The 16,841-nt window shown below is 41.8% G+C and overlaps 1 protein-coding gene and 1 pseudogene across 3 annotated transcripts in view; one reads left to right on the top strand and one right to left on the bottom strand.

Moving 5' to 3' along the window:
• ADAMTSL1 (ADAMTS like 1) overlaps window positions 1-16,841 on the top strand; it is a 330,890-nt gene that overhangs the window by 136,599 nt on the left and 177,450 nt on the right. For both annotated transcript variants that reach the window (XM_017500657.2, XM_017500658.2), the window contains one exon: window positions 6,165-6,294. In XM_017500657.2, coding sequence (XP_017356146.2) covers window positions 6,165-6,294 — 130 coding nt within the window. The remainder of the gene's footprint in view (window positions 1-6,164; window positions 6,295-16,841) is intronic.
• LOC108284028 lies at window positions 2,451-6,107 on the bottom strand (annotated as a pseudogene). Its single transcript, XR_005195758.1, has 2 exons — window positions 5,982-6,107; window positions 2,451-3,208 (listed from the first exon to the last, which is right to left on the bottom strand). The product of XR_005195758.1 is annotated as a ras-related protein Rap-1b-like (transcript).

Genomic DNA, 16,841 nt, shown 5'->3' with positions numbered 1-16,841 from the left:
AGCTGTCATCAAACATCATGTAACAATTATGCTATTCTGGGAGATAGAAACACTGAAAATCCCATTTTCTGGAAGATCGAATGTGAGCCTAACCTGCTCAGATCTGTATCCTGTGTCCCACTATCACCTCCTTGTTAGATTTTAATTTCCCACATGTGAACTGATAGGTGTTACCAAGGAAGGTGCTTTAAGCCTGATCGGCTTTATGGTACTGAAGTCCTAGAGAGTAAAATCCACATTAAGATCTAGCTGAAGGAAAACTTGACATTGACTTCAGCAAAAACGGAAGATGAAGCCTTGTACTTGTTGTTCCCCTTTCCTTACAAGTCCTCTCTCCTTTTTGCTTCTGTCAAGAAAGGAAAACCCAGAATCATCAAGTACTATGCTTAAATATGTTCTCTGTCGGTTTACAGTGTCCTCCTAAGAGCATATATTAGCCCTTTTGGAAAGAGCACAAACTTGATGAGCTAACTTCTCACGTCGTGCCTGCCTCCCATGGGCCAACTCTACTGTGAACTCTAAGGTGAAGCCCTGAGTTTTCCCTCCTCCAGCTTCCTGAACTCCCATTCCAGGGCAACTCCCTCCCTTCAGGTTCATGCTCTCCAGGCATCCCATTCCCACCTCCCCTTAGCCTCATTTCCATGCTGGGCTTAGAATGCCCCACCCTTTAGCCATTGTGTTTGTTCATCCTACAAAAATGTATTGACTGTTGACCGCAGGGCTGGTCCCAGATACTCCTTAATTATGACAGAACTTCTGTCCTTAGTTTCCCCCACCACCCTGGGCTCCACCTAAGAAGGATGAGGCAACTGGCCCCCATGACAACAGAGATTTAACGCACAGCGTTGGGGAGGTCTAGCGTCTTGTTTTAGAATACTTTAGAATGCAGTAACTCTGGAATGCTTCTTAGTCTCAGCACTTCATCACCCCATGGGTTATTTTAATCTTCGAGCTATGATTATTGGTTTAGGGTAATGTAAATTTGTGTTTGACAAATCTAAGAGAGGAGATTATTGGTGTCTTCTAGAAATGTAGCCCTTACCTACCCCCGTTCCTTGCAGTCTTAGAAGGGCCTAAGTTATTTTATTTTTATTTTTTTACAAAACTGCACCACTTTAATTAAGCCTTTTAGTTTACATTTGGCCACCTCAAAGTAGTTATAACGTTAGGTTGGTCAATTTAAATACTGTGGCTTCCTGTTGGATAGACACACAATCTTTACATCGAAATGTTAATGCATACAAAGCAACAAGACATTGTTAAATAAAACAGCAATAGCTACTACAAATTAGGCCTGTGACCAATTACATATGATTAAAATTACTTTCTACATTCACGTCCACAGGACTCATCCACCATTTAACATCCCAACCAAAACATTGCACATGTGAAACGATCACCCACTGGAAAAATACTAAACCTGTACGTTTGGTATTGCAAGCACACTTATGCATGAGCAAGCAAGGGAGTCACAGTGAGAATCTACAGCTGCAGAAGCCTGAAAATGATTTACAAAAAGTGTTAAATCATTAAAAAAATTGTCTGACAAAGTATTAGTGCTTAAACATTAGTGGCCATTATGACTTTAGATCTGAGGGAATCATTTGATCAATCTTTTCCTTCTACAGCAGACATTCTGACATGTAGCTCTCAGTGGAACGGCGGGAAGAGAGAAGGAAGTAAAAATATGAGATGTTGTTCCTTGCCACCTGTCCCCTGCCGTATCTCTTACATTTAGGCATGTACTTAGCATTGGCTGGGATTGGCAGAGTCTAGTGTGGTAAAATTCTTGGAGGCTGGTACTACAGCTTTCAAAAGCTTCTTGGGGAAAAAAAAGAAAAAGATGATATCTGTGGCTTGGATTTTATAGAGTAAAAATGAAGAAAGGTCTTTGAGTGAAAAAAAAAAAATTGTCTGAAAATATACACTTCTTGTCGTAGACCCCCACTGTACACATGACTATAAACATTGTTCCCTATGTAAATAAAAAAGAAAACGTGTAATAAGAGATTTGAAAAGTCTGGACATTTCCTTCCCAACAGATATTAAAGGCAATGTCTTTAAGACATTATACTGAAAAGACTATCGTATTTTAAAGACAAGATCACTGTCTCCACAGGGTTTTTAAAAATTAAAAAACTACGTAGCTGTATTAAAGCTCTTACTTTGTACAATAATAATGACCTTAAATTTCTTTTAAAAAAATTGCAATAAGCTACGAGTATCAAAGAAGTGAAGTTATCTAGAGTAGTCTGTAGAGGAGCTCTTTGGACCTTCTTTTATTATGCTAAAATAGTAGTGCTTTTAAGATTTACATTATTGTACTCTCCAATACAAAGTTTGGGGCATGTTGAAGTATACAATATACAGTTTTCATACCTGCACAACATTGGTGGATGAAGACTGTCTCTTAGCAGTAATGCTAGATGTAGCCTGTGGTTTTACCAGCTGCATACACTAGGAATATTATGTAAGTAAAAATCTCTCTTGTGATACTGGAAAGTGATTAGAATGTGCAAACCGATAGTAGCTTTCATCCTCCTCTTAAAGGGTACCACCACAGGAAAGTCCGTTTAAGATGTTGGTAGGTTTAACAAAGTTGGAATGCTGGCGCTATTGAATTGGGCAACAGTTCTTCAGACCTAGCTCAGAGCTGCAATGCATTTAGTATATTAAAGCAGCTGACATGACAACTTTTTGCAAGCCTTCCCAGGCACTGGAGTTTTTCTGTTAATTTGCTGCACTAGGTCATAAAAGATCTCATTAAAATTTATTTTTGATTTTGCAGAAGATTCTAAGAATGCAGAGTTGTTCCATTGTCTGGCTAGATTTTGACCTTGTTTCTTCCCTACAACTCTTTCATCTTCCAAGTGACAATTATTACCAACAAGAATCATTGGAACATCATCAGTGTCTTTAACTGGAAGAATCTGTTCTCTCAGGTCTTGTAAATCTTTAAATGTGGACTGTGCTGTGATGGAATAAACTAATGCAAAGCCTTGTCCATTTTTCATGTACAAATCCCTCATTGCTGTAAATCGTTCCGTTTCTGCAGTATCCCAGATTTCTAGCGTACACTGCATCTACTTCAATTTGCTTTCTATAAGAATCTTCTGTCATAGGATCATATTTTTCAACAAAAATTCCTTAAAACAAATTGTGCAGTCAAAGCAGACTTTCTAATGCCTCCTGAGCCAAGAACGGCTAGCTTATACCACACGGGATGCAAACTCAAAGCCTAGTACCTCTCACGCTGTCACCGTCCCTTCAGCCCCGTGCTCCCTCTGGGTCACTGCTCTTGCCCTGGCCCTGACAGGATGTCCTGCCGCTGCTGCGCTCCCGCTCCAGCTGGTTTACATGCCTGACTCTGGGCGAGGTTTGGCGGTGTCCAGAAAACCCTACGTTCTATCAAGAAGGAGTTCACAAAGTGGAAACACAGGTCGCATCACTCACACACCTTCACACACACACGCACACCTGATGCCATTACTTTCAGCTAAAGCATGAGACAAGCCCATGGTCACTTCCTGCCTCAGGAATTCATAAGGTTTTCAACACTGAATAAAGCCAAAATATGTTTTATTTTACAGTCTCATTTAGAATCTCTTGAATACTATCAAACAGGTAAATGAGCTAAAAATTTAAGTTCTAAGATAACCACAGCTCTAGATTCTGTATGGAATAGAAAGCTACATTCAGTAACTTCTCATCACTGCCTTAATAATGCCAGACTATTCCAGTGGGAAGTATCAGTGATTATATCAAGAATTTCTCATGAAGTGTTTGGCTGTGTCATCATACCATGAATTTTAGATGGCTCATCCCAGCTGCAACCAAGAGAACACCCTGCAGTCAGCATTACAGAATATGATGGAATTACTTGAATGTGTAATAGAAATTTCAAATGCTCCACCCTGAACTGGCCATATTTAAATTAAATTTTGAAGCTCATAAACAATTTAGGAAAAAAGAAAATATAAAAGATAGCATCCCAGCCACAGGGTGAATACTGATTCACTTTTTATTTGTTTATTTACTTTCGAGATGGAGTTTTCCTCTTGTTGCCCAGGCTGGAGTGCAATGGTGCAATCTCGGCTCACTGCAACCTCCACCTCCCAAGTTTAAGCAATTCTCCTGCCTCAGTTTCCCAAGTAGCTGGGATGACAGGTTTGCACCACCACATCTAGCTAATTTTGTATTTTTAGTAGAAACGGGATTAGTAGAAACGCCTGACCTCAGGTCGTCCACCCACCAAGGCCTTCCAAAGTGTTCGGATTCCAGGCACAAGCCACTGCACCTGGTCTTGTGATTCATTTTTTTTTTTTTAATGTTTGATTTCTCAGACTTAAGGAAGAAGGGTAATTTGGACTCTGGTTGAGTCACTTTTTAAATGATGGTCTCCTTAAATGACCTAGATCAGTGTCATATCAACCTAGGAGGCATTAGCCGACGATTGAACTGATGACTTCTTGGAGAAACACAGGGTGTGTAGGAGGAGAGCAGCATGACGGGTCAACTGTACTATACTAGGTACTATCTGATGAAGCAGCGCAAAAAATAAAGCAAGGCAATGTGTGTGTATTTATATATATTACTAATTACATGGATAGTCCCAGACTCTGCTATAACTATAATGTCCAGCTATAGATAGATATCTTTAAATGTAAGTATCTTTATATACACAGCTATGTGTGGCTGAAGGCAAATTAGTGAAACTGTCCTGTCTCACCTCTTTGCTTAAACTGAACTCTTCTGAAATGATTCCAGCCAAATGCCTAAAGATCTTTAGGGAAGCAGATATGACAGCCTCTTAGTATTTTTTAAATATTAAGGCTATCAGTCAGTGCTAAGGGCACAGCCATCCTAAGCTTTACCACTTATAGCTGTGTGACCTTAAGCAGGTCTTTTAACCCTTCCCAGCCTCAGTTTTCTTATCTGTAAAATGGGGATTAAAGATAGTGCTTTCTTTGTGCAGTTGTTGAGAGGACTGAATGATGCATGCCAAACTCTTAGCCTTGGTACTTGGTTAATAATGGGCATCCTGTAAACGTTTGCTATTGTTATTATAGTAGGGCACCAAAATGAAATGTCTGGGCATTAAATTGCTCATTTAAATGTTTCCACAAGGGGGCCAGGTGTAATGGCTCATGCCTGTAATCCCAGCACTTTGGGAAGCTGAGGCATGCAGATCACTTAAGGTCAGGAGTTTGAGACCAGCCTGACCAACATGGTGAAACCCCCATCTCTACTAAAAATACAAAAATTAGCCAGGTGTGGTGGCGCATGCCTGTAATCCCAGCTACTCAGGAGGCTGAAACAGGAGAATCCCTTGAACTGGGGAGGCAGAGTTTGCAGTGAGCCAAGGTCACGCCACTGCGCCCCCGCCTGGATGACAAAGCAAGACTTCATCTTGAAAAAAAATGAAAAATACAATGAAATAAAAAATAAATGTCCCCACAAGGGTCCTGAAGAAAACTTGCAGGTAGCTTTGTGCCAGTCACTGCTCAAACTCCTATCTCACGAGCACTGAGTCAGGGCACGCAGGCGTCACTGCGAAGGCTGTTTTCCACAGCTGCGGTTATCATGCATCTTATTCTCTTTCTTTGTTCCAGCTTCCAAGGCTGCCCTAGATCACAAAAGAAACAAACCAGAATCAGAAGGAAACCAGCAAAGACTGGAGTCCTAGATTCAAGGCCTCAAGAGCCCAGCAGTTTACAATATTCTGGATCTAAAACATGCCCTTGGGCCTCCCTTCCAAATGCAACAATCTCCTATTGACTAAAATATAAGATGTGAAGGTCTTGGGCCCCTTTTTGGTCACCCTGTGCTCCTTGTGCATTGAATTATCATGTTCCATCATTGGTGGCTATAGCCTGGTGGCATTTATTAAGCATTTCAAGAGTCTAGATAGCAGCTCCTCTTCTGTGGGGGAGCTGCCCTTCTCAAGGAGCTTGCTCACAGAGGCTGCAGCTTATGAGTACTTTCTCCAAGCTCAGTGATGCTTGACAAGATTGGCAGTCCTGGGCTTTAAACTGCCATCTCTGACATGCAGCGAGAGTCCTGCAGATCATAGGGACCTCCCACCAGCTGCCTTGTCCACACTTCATCACCCCCACACACATGCCCACTTTGCACTCTGGCCTGACAGAGTGATTTGTACACAGGTGTCCAGGAGGCGGTGGTGAGCTGCTTGAACAAACAGACTCGGGAGCCTGCTGATGAGAACCTGTGCGTGACCAGCCGCCGGCCCCCACAGCTCCTGAAATCCTGCAATTTGGATCCCTGCCCAGCAAGGTAAGGGATATGTGGCCTGCCCTACTTTCCAGGGGCGTGCACAGAACTGGGTGCATCCTTCAGTGGGCAAGACAAATACTTATTGTTACTCGACGTTTTGAAAACCAATTAGCATCAGTTCTAACTTTTAGTCAAATCCACTTAAGCTTAATTGAAACCAGGGATTTGGAATTCCAGCCCAATCAATGGTCATGCCAGAGTCTGGAATATACCGTGCATTGACATGAGCCTGTGGCAAGGCTGGTATGTGTGTGTGCCACGCAGTTGCTTTCTCCCAAAGGGAACATGAGCTGACCACGGATGTCATGGGCTCTGCCACCTTTTAGCCTGTGTCCTAAGCACTCACACTATAGTAATGAACTGGTCTGTGAACTGCAGAATAGAAGGACCTGAAGCATCTGGGTGGTACAGCTGATCCACTGTGAAATCTATATGCAAACACCATGCAGATTCATTAGAGCAGGCTCCGGGGGTGTGTGTGCCATTCCACATGCATAAAATCAATTAGAGCATTTCATTGTTCAGCCCTCCCTGGGTCTCATTATTACCCAATCTTGAGTCACAGCCTTGATTGAGTTAAGCAATCCAATCACTGCTTCAGTCCATACAATTTTATGGTGTCTTGAGAAACTTGCCTTTTAGATATTTATTTTTCGAGCAAACCTCATCTATAGTTCTGGCTTGGAAGGGAGATCTTTAAGAACCAAAGCCAGACTTTCAAATCTGCTGATGGAATGAAGAAATGTTGCTGAATAGGGTCAGATCCTTGATGAAAAGGGGAATGCTGATTCTGAATGATAGTTTTTCTGCCAAATGTGTCACCTAAGAAGCAGTTAATACCTGTATTGCTTTAAGGCATTAACCATAGTTTGCTGGTCACACTGATGCACTGCTTGTATTATTTCTCAGCTGGCTAGATTCCTTTCTTTGGGTCTTGGAGGATACAGATCATAGTCCTCCTCCAATCAGATGGAGGCACATCCCATGGTGACACTTCTCCTGCTAGTCACCAGAGTTGTTCTGTATAATGATCTGAATGGTTGACCTGGGCATCCCCTCTTCAAATACAGAAGGGGGCAACTAGTGCCGTCTTCTCCAAGGCAACCAGAAAAATCAGTCAGCCACTGCTTTGGAGAAGCACGCCACCCATGAGAACAGTGGTTAGCAAGATAAGAGTCCAAGTCAGGTCCATTACATGAAATCCTGAGTAGCCTTTCTCTATCTCTGTCCCACCTGGTTCCACATCTCTATCCCAACTCCACAGCTCTCTAGTTGTTGAGCCTAAGACTAAGTGCATGGGAAGGGGCACAAACCTTTCTATTTGACTATAGTCCCATCATCTAGGAAGAGGCAGTGTCGATTCAGCATGGACAGCCTGCAAGGTTCTTGGTTAAGCCACCAAGAGGCCTGGTTTCTCATCCTCCTGTCACCAGCTAGCTCTGTGGCCCAGGGCTAGGAGTCTGCCCTTTATGTTTCCACATCTGCAAAGTGAACTAGTTGTATATGATGACCTGAGGTCACCATGACCTGCTCACATGTCCCATGATTCTTTGTTTTGTAGGCGGAAGCATTAAACAGCTACTCCTAGTGCTGTGTGCTGATCATTGCTGTAATTTCTGTTCTGCTTATTTGTCATTATTTGAAAAACTTGCAAAATGGTCTTTCTAACTGCATTCCCATGTTGTAACAATGCCCAAATGCTGAGGCAGTGCCGAGGAGTTGGTGCCTGGGACTTGCTGAAAACTGCTGGTACTCGTGGTTTCCAAACCCTTCTTTAAGCAGCAAAAGGAATAGGACATGAGATGTTACTTCTCATTCTCAAAGTACTAACTATGGTTAAGTTAGATAAGGTTAGGTTATCCTGTGACCTTTTTGTTGACTCACAGACAAGGACTGTTGTTGAGCTTAATGTTGCTGCATTTGCTCCAGATAAACTCAGTTCTCGGATTTCTCACCAGCCAATGTCAAGCCAACAGGTAAGACCTCTCACTGGGCACAGCCAGGAGTTTCTTGGGTCACCCATACACATTTGAACATTTGTAGAATGTTGCTAATTACAGTAATAAAGGGGCCAAAGTATAATGGCCTGATCTCATCCAAGAGTCAAAATAGATTTTCACCGTAAAAGTCATCAAGGTATAGAGGTGCCTTTCCTGTGAAATATCTCAGTCTGACGTCAGAGAAAAATCTCCCTTCCCTTCTCCTGGTGTTCAGTATATACAGAAGAGAAAACATGTTTCGTAGGAGCATAATAGTGTGTTGTTTTCCCACACAACCCACAAGCTCTGCTCTGTTGAGAGCAATTTAGATCTTTAATTCACAATTCTTATTCCACATGGTTCAGTGTTCCCTGTACATTGTTGTGTGTCTTCTGATGGGATGCAAGTTTCTAGGCTGTGTCCTTTGGGCTCTTAGTCTGTGCTGCTATGCATGTGTTTAAAGAAATACCATAGCATTTTCTGTGGGGCATAACGACATTTCAAGTCTTGGTCACTGGGCCTTTGTCTCTAAGAGGTCACCCCCTGGTTAAGATAAACAGCTTTCCCAGGCAGTTGTTAGGCTCACTGAGCACCGGTTAGGAAGCCCCTTTTTTTCCTGTATGTGGTCAGAGTTATGAGATCACATGGAGAATACCAGAGGTCCCAGAGGGCAAGTCCAATCTGTGTAGGCAGGCTTTCTAAGATTAAACTTGGCTTCTCTTGACTCTGTGTGATGGCAAAGTTTGTATCAGAAGCACATGCCTAACTTTCACCAGGTTTAGGCAGATACATCCTCATACCTGGTTATTCACTGCGGGAAGATGTTTTCTCAAGCTGAAGGTATTCTGACTGTTCCAATTTGTGTGTGTGCATGTAGTGCCTACATTTTTTTAGAACACTTTAAAAAATAGTCATTTTCTGTTTGAAGAGTCCTAGATTTTAAAGTTCTTGCTATCAGCTTTATGTCTGAATCCTCCATTCTATATTTCTGACACCTAGCATAATGTCTGACACTTAGCGAGTGATTAAGTGTTTATTATATAAATAAGTATGAAGTACCAGGAACAAATTTATAAGTAGCAATGTGTGGACCATATTATCAATGACAACTGGGAAGACCTCAATGCTTTCTCTCCTCTGCATCCTCCTTATCCCTTCTCTCCCACCTTCCAGATGCCGTTGATCTTTCCTTAAGCTTAAGGCTTTAAATGCCAACATAAAACATAAAGAGCCTCAGGGTTGAACCTTTTATGTTATCATGCATGTATGGCAAACTATCCCCCAAGTAAGGAGACAAAGACAGGCTTGAATGGAAGAGAGGCACAGGTGGAGGCTGAGTAAGTTATAGGCATTACCCAGGGAGGAGTATGATTGTCGGGAAAGATGGAAAGTAATATATGGAAGACAGATGTTAACCCCTTCACAACTTTGCCTAAGATTGACCATAAGAAATTAGGACCATTTTGGGTTGTGAGCTGCCAATGAGAATTTTTCATCAAAGTTAATGAGTAATTCATGTGTCCAGAAGTTATACCATCTACCCAGTCCTTCAGTGGGAAAACCAGCTCAAGGGAGAAATAGCCAAAAAGGACCTAAGATTGGTCATTAAAAAAGAAGTCAGCCTCCTATTCCTAATAAGGAAGTTTTCCATGTTATAGTTATACAAGGAATACATGAATATTCTCATTCTTTAAAACTGAAGCACAGTAGAAGTAATAAAAGATAAAAATAAAGGTACACACTCCCCTTTCATTACTATATTCTTCAGCTTCAGTTTCTTCTTTTTTTTTTTTTTTTTTTTTTTTTTTGGTTTTTTTTTTTTTTTTTTTCTTTTTTTTTTTTTTTTTTTTTTTTGAGACGGTGTTTCGCTCTCCTTACCCAGACTGGAGTGCAATGGCGTGATCTCGGCTCACCGCAACCTCCGCCTCCTGGGTTCAGGCAATTCTCCTGCCTCAGCCTCCTGAGTAGCTGGGATTACAGGCACGCACCACCATGCCCAGCTAATTTTTTGTATTTTTAGTAGAGACGGGGTTTCACCATGTTGACCAGGATGGTCTCGATCTCTTGACCTCGTGATCCACCCTCCTCGGCCTCCCAAAGTGCTGGGATTACAGGCGTGAGCCACCGCGCCCGGCCCAGTTTCTTCTTATACCCAGAGATAGCCATGGTTAATGCTTTGCTACATACACTTCCAGATATTTTTCTATGAATTTATATGCATATAAGAACATATACAAATAGTTACGGCTTTTTCCCTTTATAAATGGGATCTTACTGTGTATATTGTTGGGAAACTTGATTTTGTTACTTAATATTATGCACTAAAGATCTTTTACACCCCTGAGACACCAAAATTAAATGACTAGCACATTGATGTAGACCTGCTCTGTCACTTTCAACTATCCGACCTTCAAGAGGCCATACACCTTTTGAATCCTCAGTTTTCTCCTCTCTAAAATAGGAATGTAGTAGGCACTCAGAAAAAATCATTACCTTCTCCTTTCTTTTCATTTTTGGTGAGAAATACTTCTAGTTTAAACAAAAACATGATTTTTTAAAAATTTAGGCCTTAAATTTAATTAGATGTTTTTATTTAACTAAAGTCTTAATAATTAAGCTTTAGGCTGGGCGCGGTAGCTCACGCCTGTAATCCCAGTACTTTGCGAGGCCAAGGCAGATGGACTGCTTGAGATCAGGAGTTCAAGATCAGCCTGGACAACCTGGCAAAACCCTGTCTCTATAAAAAATACAAAAATTAGCTGTGTGTGGAGGGGTGTGCCTGTAGTCATAGCTACTTGGGAGGCTAGGATGAGAGGATACTGAACCCAGGGAGATCAAGTCTTCAGTGAGCTGCAATCACACCATTACACTCCAGCCTGAGTGACAGAGTGAGACCATGTTTCAAAAAAAAAAAAAAAAAAAAATTAAGCTTTATCAACTGTCTCCCTGGTTTACAATAGCACTGACATGAGCAGCCCAAGGAAAAGCAGAAAGTACTACCTTTTAAAAAAAAGTATATGACTGTTATTAATTATAAGCATTTGATAGCCTCGCCAGTGTGTGTTGAAAAGATTTGGTAAATGTATGTGGAGGAGGGGAATGAAGTAAGCAATGAAAGCCAGATGGCTGAAAATGAAGGAAATTCCAAGCAATTTCTGCAGCTTTGTTCTAGCATACTTTTTAAACTAAACTTTTATTTCTATGCAACAGAGAAGAGCTGAGTGGTACGGAATAGATAAACAGGGAAGGGGGAAAAAAGCTCATAATTCCAGGAACAGTCCTTGGTTTCTGCCTTCCTCCTACCCAGCCCCAGTCTCTTTTCTCAGACCAGCAAGAGCTGTAAACGAAGCTTGAGAATCCCTTTTTGAGAGGAGAGAGCTAAGAAACACGTCTGCAAGGTCAGAGTCTTCTCTTTAAAAGCATACTTCAGAATGCCTATTTTATTATGCACTAACAAAACCCATGCATACTAGCAGCAAATGATTTCCAATTTCAAAGTTTCTTTTATATTAGCTTACAATGGCTGCAGCAGAAGGTGCTGCCTTTTAACGCAATCATATTTTAATTTATTTGATGGAGGTTTCAAAGCTTTGCAGGCCCCCTCCCTCTGACAACTTGTTTTAAAGGTTACTGTTTCAACATGCTCTTGAAATATTGGTTTATCTTCTGCTGCACTCCTGAATTTCCATCTGTTGCCTTTTGGCTCTGTCCACACTAACTTTGAGGTACTTAAAGCAAAAGTACACCAGAGATCACTGGCATCCACAGAAATTGAGTCCATATCCAGGTGCCTTTGGAGAGTTAATGCTGTTACTACTGTCATCCCCCTTGGTAAATACAGATGTATCTCATACTGCCCCTCTCTTTTCTTCCTTTGATGGATAGGAACCTGCCACAGCCTATTCCTTAATCGTTGGGCCTAACGGGGCCAATGGGAGTCTCTTTTGTTTCTCTAGCGGGACTGTATTGGCCCAGTGATCACAACTGTCCCCAACAGCATTTTGACATCAACAAGGTCATATGTCTATTTGCTTCAGGGCTAAAATCTTCATTTTTCCTAAAGATATTCCTTTCCATGATCACACATGGAAAAGGAATATCTTTACATCTCCTGTTACATCAACCTCCAACCTGTGTGGAATGAGCTTTAATGATTTTAGAAATTGCTTTGCAGCTGGGCGCAGTGGCTCACACCTGTAGTCCCAGCACTTTGGGAGGCCGAGGCAGATGGATCACCTGAGGTCAGGAGTTCGAGACCAGCCCGGCCAACATGGCAAAACCATGTCTCTACTAAAAGTACAAAAATTAGCCAGGTGCGGTGGTATGTGCCTGTAATCCCAGCTACTCAGGAGGCTGAGGCAGAAGAGCCGCTTGAACCTGGGAGGCAGAGGTTGCAGTGAGCCAAGATCATGCCATTGCACTCCAGACTGGGCAACAGAGTGAGACTCTGTCTATAAATAAATAAATAAATAAAAATTGCCTTGCATACATAGATTTAGTTGCTGCATGAGTTTGGGGTGAAAATCAAGGGATTAAATCTACCTTCCCATGATGTCACCTGAAACCATATATGATATGACTCATTCTAAAAAGATAGAAGCATTGGCATTAGGAAAAATCCATGCAATTACACCCTGAGAGGGAAACTTTTCTGGTTTCTTAATATCTATGTAATTGGACTGCGCTTTAGACCACATAATTCTGCCTAGACTCTAGGAAACATCTATATATAGACCATTGGTTAAAGTTAGCTTTCTGCACAAATATTAAAGCAGATAGTGTTTTGCATCCCAATTTAGCAAAAAGAAAAATAAAATAAATATGTAACAAGCATCTTTGTGTCTGCTTGTATTTGGTTGTCTGGGATGACTAGAAGACAAGACCCTGTCCTAAAGGATTTACCAGTTAAAAGATGATTTCAACACAGTACCTGCTGTGAATAGGGCAAGCACAGGGTTTAATGGAAGCTTGAGGCTGAGAGAAGGCTTCCTGGAGGAGGCAGTGCCTCCTGTGCTGAATGGTAAGGCATAAGTAGGAGTTATCCAAGTGAGGGAAGAAGATGCTGCAGGCAAGTGGAAAACCATGAGCACAAAATGAAGGACAAAAAGTGGAAGCCAGCGTTAGAGACTAGACAGAAGCCAGAGCCAGGAGAGCCCAGTATGCCAAGTTAAGTTGTTTAGACTTTATGTCCTATGGGCAATGAAGAGCCATTGAAGGGTATTAGGCAGGGGTGTGGAACTGTCAGATTTGCTTGGAGAAGGAGGACTCTGGTACTCATCCAAGAAAGCTAAACTAGTAATGGTGGTTAGCGTTTAGGGTAGCCATCTTTCCTTTTTCTCTATATATGGAGTCACAAATAAATAGTGTGCTCTGTGTAATCTAAACCATAACATTTTCTCATTGAAAAACTAATGCCCTCCAGTCCCAGGTATGTTCACATTTTGTTTGCTCTCACAATGAACCCAGTGTGTGTTGACTTGGCATAGTCACCTGGCAGGAGTAGGACAGACCCCCAAGGAAGGGTGTCAGGGCATCAGGAGCGGTCAGCTCTCTGATCCCTGGTAGCCCTTCCAGCTCTAATATTCTGTGATTCTTTGAAGGTAATGATACTTGTCCACAGAAATGAAGCTTTTCAACAAAGAAGGAAAAATTAAATTCTAATCAGAAAACTACCCTGAGTCAAATTTAAGTCCCAAAGACAAAGCACCTCTATTAGTTAAAAAACAGGAACTGGCTTTAACTATAAAGAGCTACAAGGAGGCTGCAGGGAGCAAGACTTACATGGCCATGAGAAAAATGTAGGTGAAAGCATTTGGGCAGCAAGGATGGTTCAACATTGAAGCGCTGAATGTTTTAATAATGCCTTAATGGTGTTTGTTCATGTGTAAAGGGATACAAAATATCCTGATTCCTTCCATTTAGAATGTTGTGATGCCCTTTAAGATAACTAGACTTTCTTTTCATTCCGTCTCCAGCGAACAAATGTCTATTGAATGCCTGCTTTGTGCCAAGCATTCTGTGGGAGATACAGTAAGGAACAAGATCCACTTTGTTCCCTGTGGCAGCCAAAGCCAGAGTTTGCGAATGATCCTGGAGGGGTCACTCTATTTTCTAAATCTTGGATGCCTTAAGTGCTGCTCTTCTTAAGATACTTAATACTTAATAACTTAAACCTCCTGAGTTCTTTACCACACCAACAGCTGATGTATCTGTACCAGTCATCAACCTCACTGTTCATAAGCACCATGAATATGGAATTATCTCCACCAGCTAGCTTTCTCCTGTGGATATGGTGATGAAACATTGGAATTTTATGGTTCAAAACCTTCCAGCTTACAAATCAATCAACAGTACCCGAGTGGAGTCTCCCAAAATAAATATTTTTTTATTTTTTTAAGTTTTTGCCTTTCCCTACAATATAGTGTTTCTAAAGTCCTAAAGTAACAATTTAAGAGCAAGCTATAGTTTGGCTGATGCTTTGAAATGATGATTATTGCCGCCTAAGTGTACAAGATGCCTTCTTTAGAAACTTTGAGCAGAAGGGCTCATGAACAATTTGATGAGAAGAATTTTTCTATTGACCTTAGAATTAGAAATATGCTATATAACCTTAAACTTGGAAAACAAAGTAGGAAAAAGACTTGAGAAAGAGATAGAGAAAAAGAAATATTTAAGTGACATAAAAATGAGGGAGTGTAAAAGAGAATGCTCTGATTTGTAGCCAATAATTTGGCAGATACAGTTCAGGAACAGTTCATACTTCTGAAAATATTATTCCTGTCGTGATGCCAGCCAAGGTCAGGCAGTTCTTAGGTTATCTGCTGCAGTTGCAGAAAGATCTGTCACAAAGCAGAGCCCAGGCGGCTACCTTCTTCACAGTGAATCTTTTCTTCCTTCATTTATGTCTTTCCACACCCTGTTTCTCTTCATCATTTTATCTAGTTATCTTTAGCTAGGCTGCAGTGCACTTTGGCGTTTATGTGAGGGACACAAGGAAACCGAAGGGAAGAATGATTATCACTGCATTAACACAGCTCCCAAACCTGTCAATGCTCATTGCCTTCTCATGAGGCTTCAGTTTTTACATGGGCAGTTACTGTCATTGAGGCCTAGACAGGCACAGATGTGGGCCATAGGCTGCATGCTAGAACAGCTGAAAGTGGTGCCTTCTCTGTAACTTACTGCCATTGACTCTGGTCACTGAGTGGGTAGACACAGACACCTTTTTGGCTGCCTAAAGGAGCTATTATATGATTCAAAGGTAGAAAGGGCCTTCTGCTTGAGTTGCTTAGAGCGTGACACTTATTCCACTATTAGTGATGCTGTTAAATACCAAGCTGTGACTTACTTTGATCATGCGTATGCCTCTGGAAGACATGCTGATTGTCATCTCAGCATGGTGTTTCTTTCTTTTTTTTTTTTTTTAATCAGATGTGATTTTTCCTAAAGGGAGAAACCTGGGTAATGTTTAAGAATGGGGAAGCTTCAGGAAGACAAGACCAAGAGGAAGCTTGGCAATGCCAAAGCTAAATATTCCCCGCCAGGAGTAGAGATACTGCCTGGAAAAAAAAAGAAACATCAGAGGGTTTTAAGATCAGACAGATGGTGGCTTTCTCGCTTGCTTTGTAGCATGGTCTGGTGTATTAGGCTGTTCTCACATTGCTATAAAAAAGTACCTGAGACTAGGTAATTTATAAACAGAAGAGGCACTGGGTGTGGTGACTCATGTCTGTAATCCCAGCACTTTGGGAGACTGAGGTGGGAGGATCACTTGAGCCCAGGAGCTTGAGACCAGGCTGGGCAACATTATCAAACCGCGTCTCCACAAAAAATACAAAAGTTAGCCAGCCATAGTGGCATGCACCTGTTGTCCCAGCTACTCAGGAGGCCGAGGTAGGAGGATCATTTGAGCTCAAAAGGTCGAGGCTGCAGTGAGCTGTAATTGTACCACACAGTCGTGCCACTCAAAAAGAAAAAAAAGAAAGAAAAAGAAAAGAAGGAGGTGGAATTGGCTTACAGTTCTGCAAGCCGTACAGGAAGTATGGCAGCATCTGCTTTTGGGGAGGCCTCCGGAAGTTTCCAATCATAGTGGAAGGCAAAGCCGGGGGAGGCACTTCATATGGCAAAAGCAAGAGCAAGAGGGCGAGTGGGGAGGTGCCACACACTTTTCAACCACCAGCTGTCACAGGAACTCACTATCTTGAGGACAGTATCAACAGGATGGTACTAAACCATTCATGAGAAGCCACCCCTATCATCCAACCACCTCCCACCAGGCCCCATCTCCAACATTAGGGATTATAGTTCCAGTAGATTTGGGCAGGACAAACTACATCAGCTGGCTACATTACCTCTCTGACTCAGTTATCCTTAGCTGTAAAACAAAGATAATTATCCCAACCACGGAGCAGAGTTGGTAAGGATGATCGCATACGTAAAGGATTCAGCTAGTTCCTACCTCATATAATAGGCAATGAAATAAACAGGGATCTGCCAACGCTCCTAGTTCTCTATACAGGAAACCACGTGATATAGACCTTCATAATTATTTTCTACTCACGGAGTTTA

Source organism: Cebus imitator, unplaced genomic scaffold (genome assembly GCF_001604975.1).
Source record: "Cebus imitator isolate Cc_AM_T3 unplaced genomic scaffold, Cebus_imitator-1.0 Scaffold267, whole genome shotgun sequence".
Taxonomy (NCBI): Eukaryota; Metazoa; Chordata; class Mammalia; order Primates; family Cebidae; genus Cebus; species Cebus imitator.
Note: the sequence above shows the minus strand (reverse complement) of the source record. Positions and strands in the feature narration are given on the sequence as shown.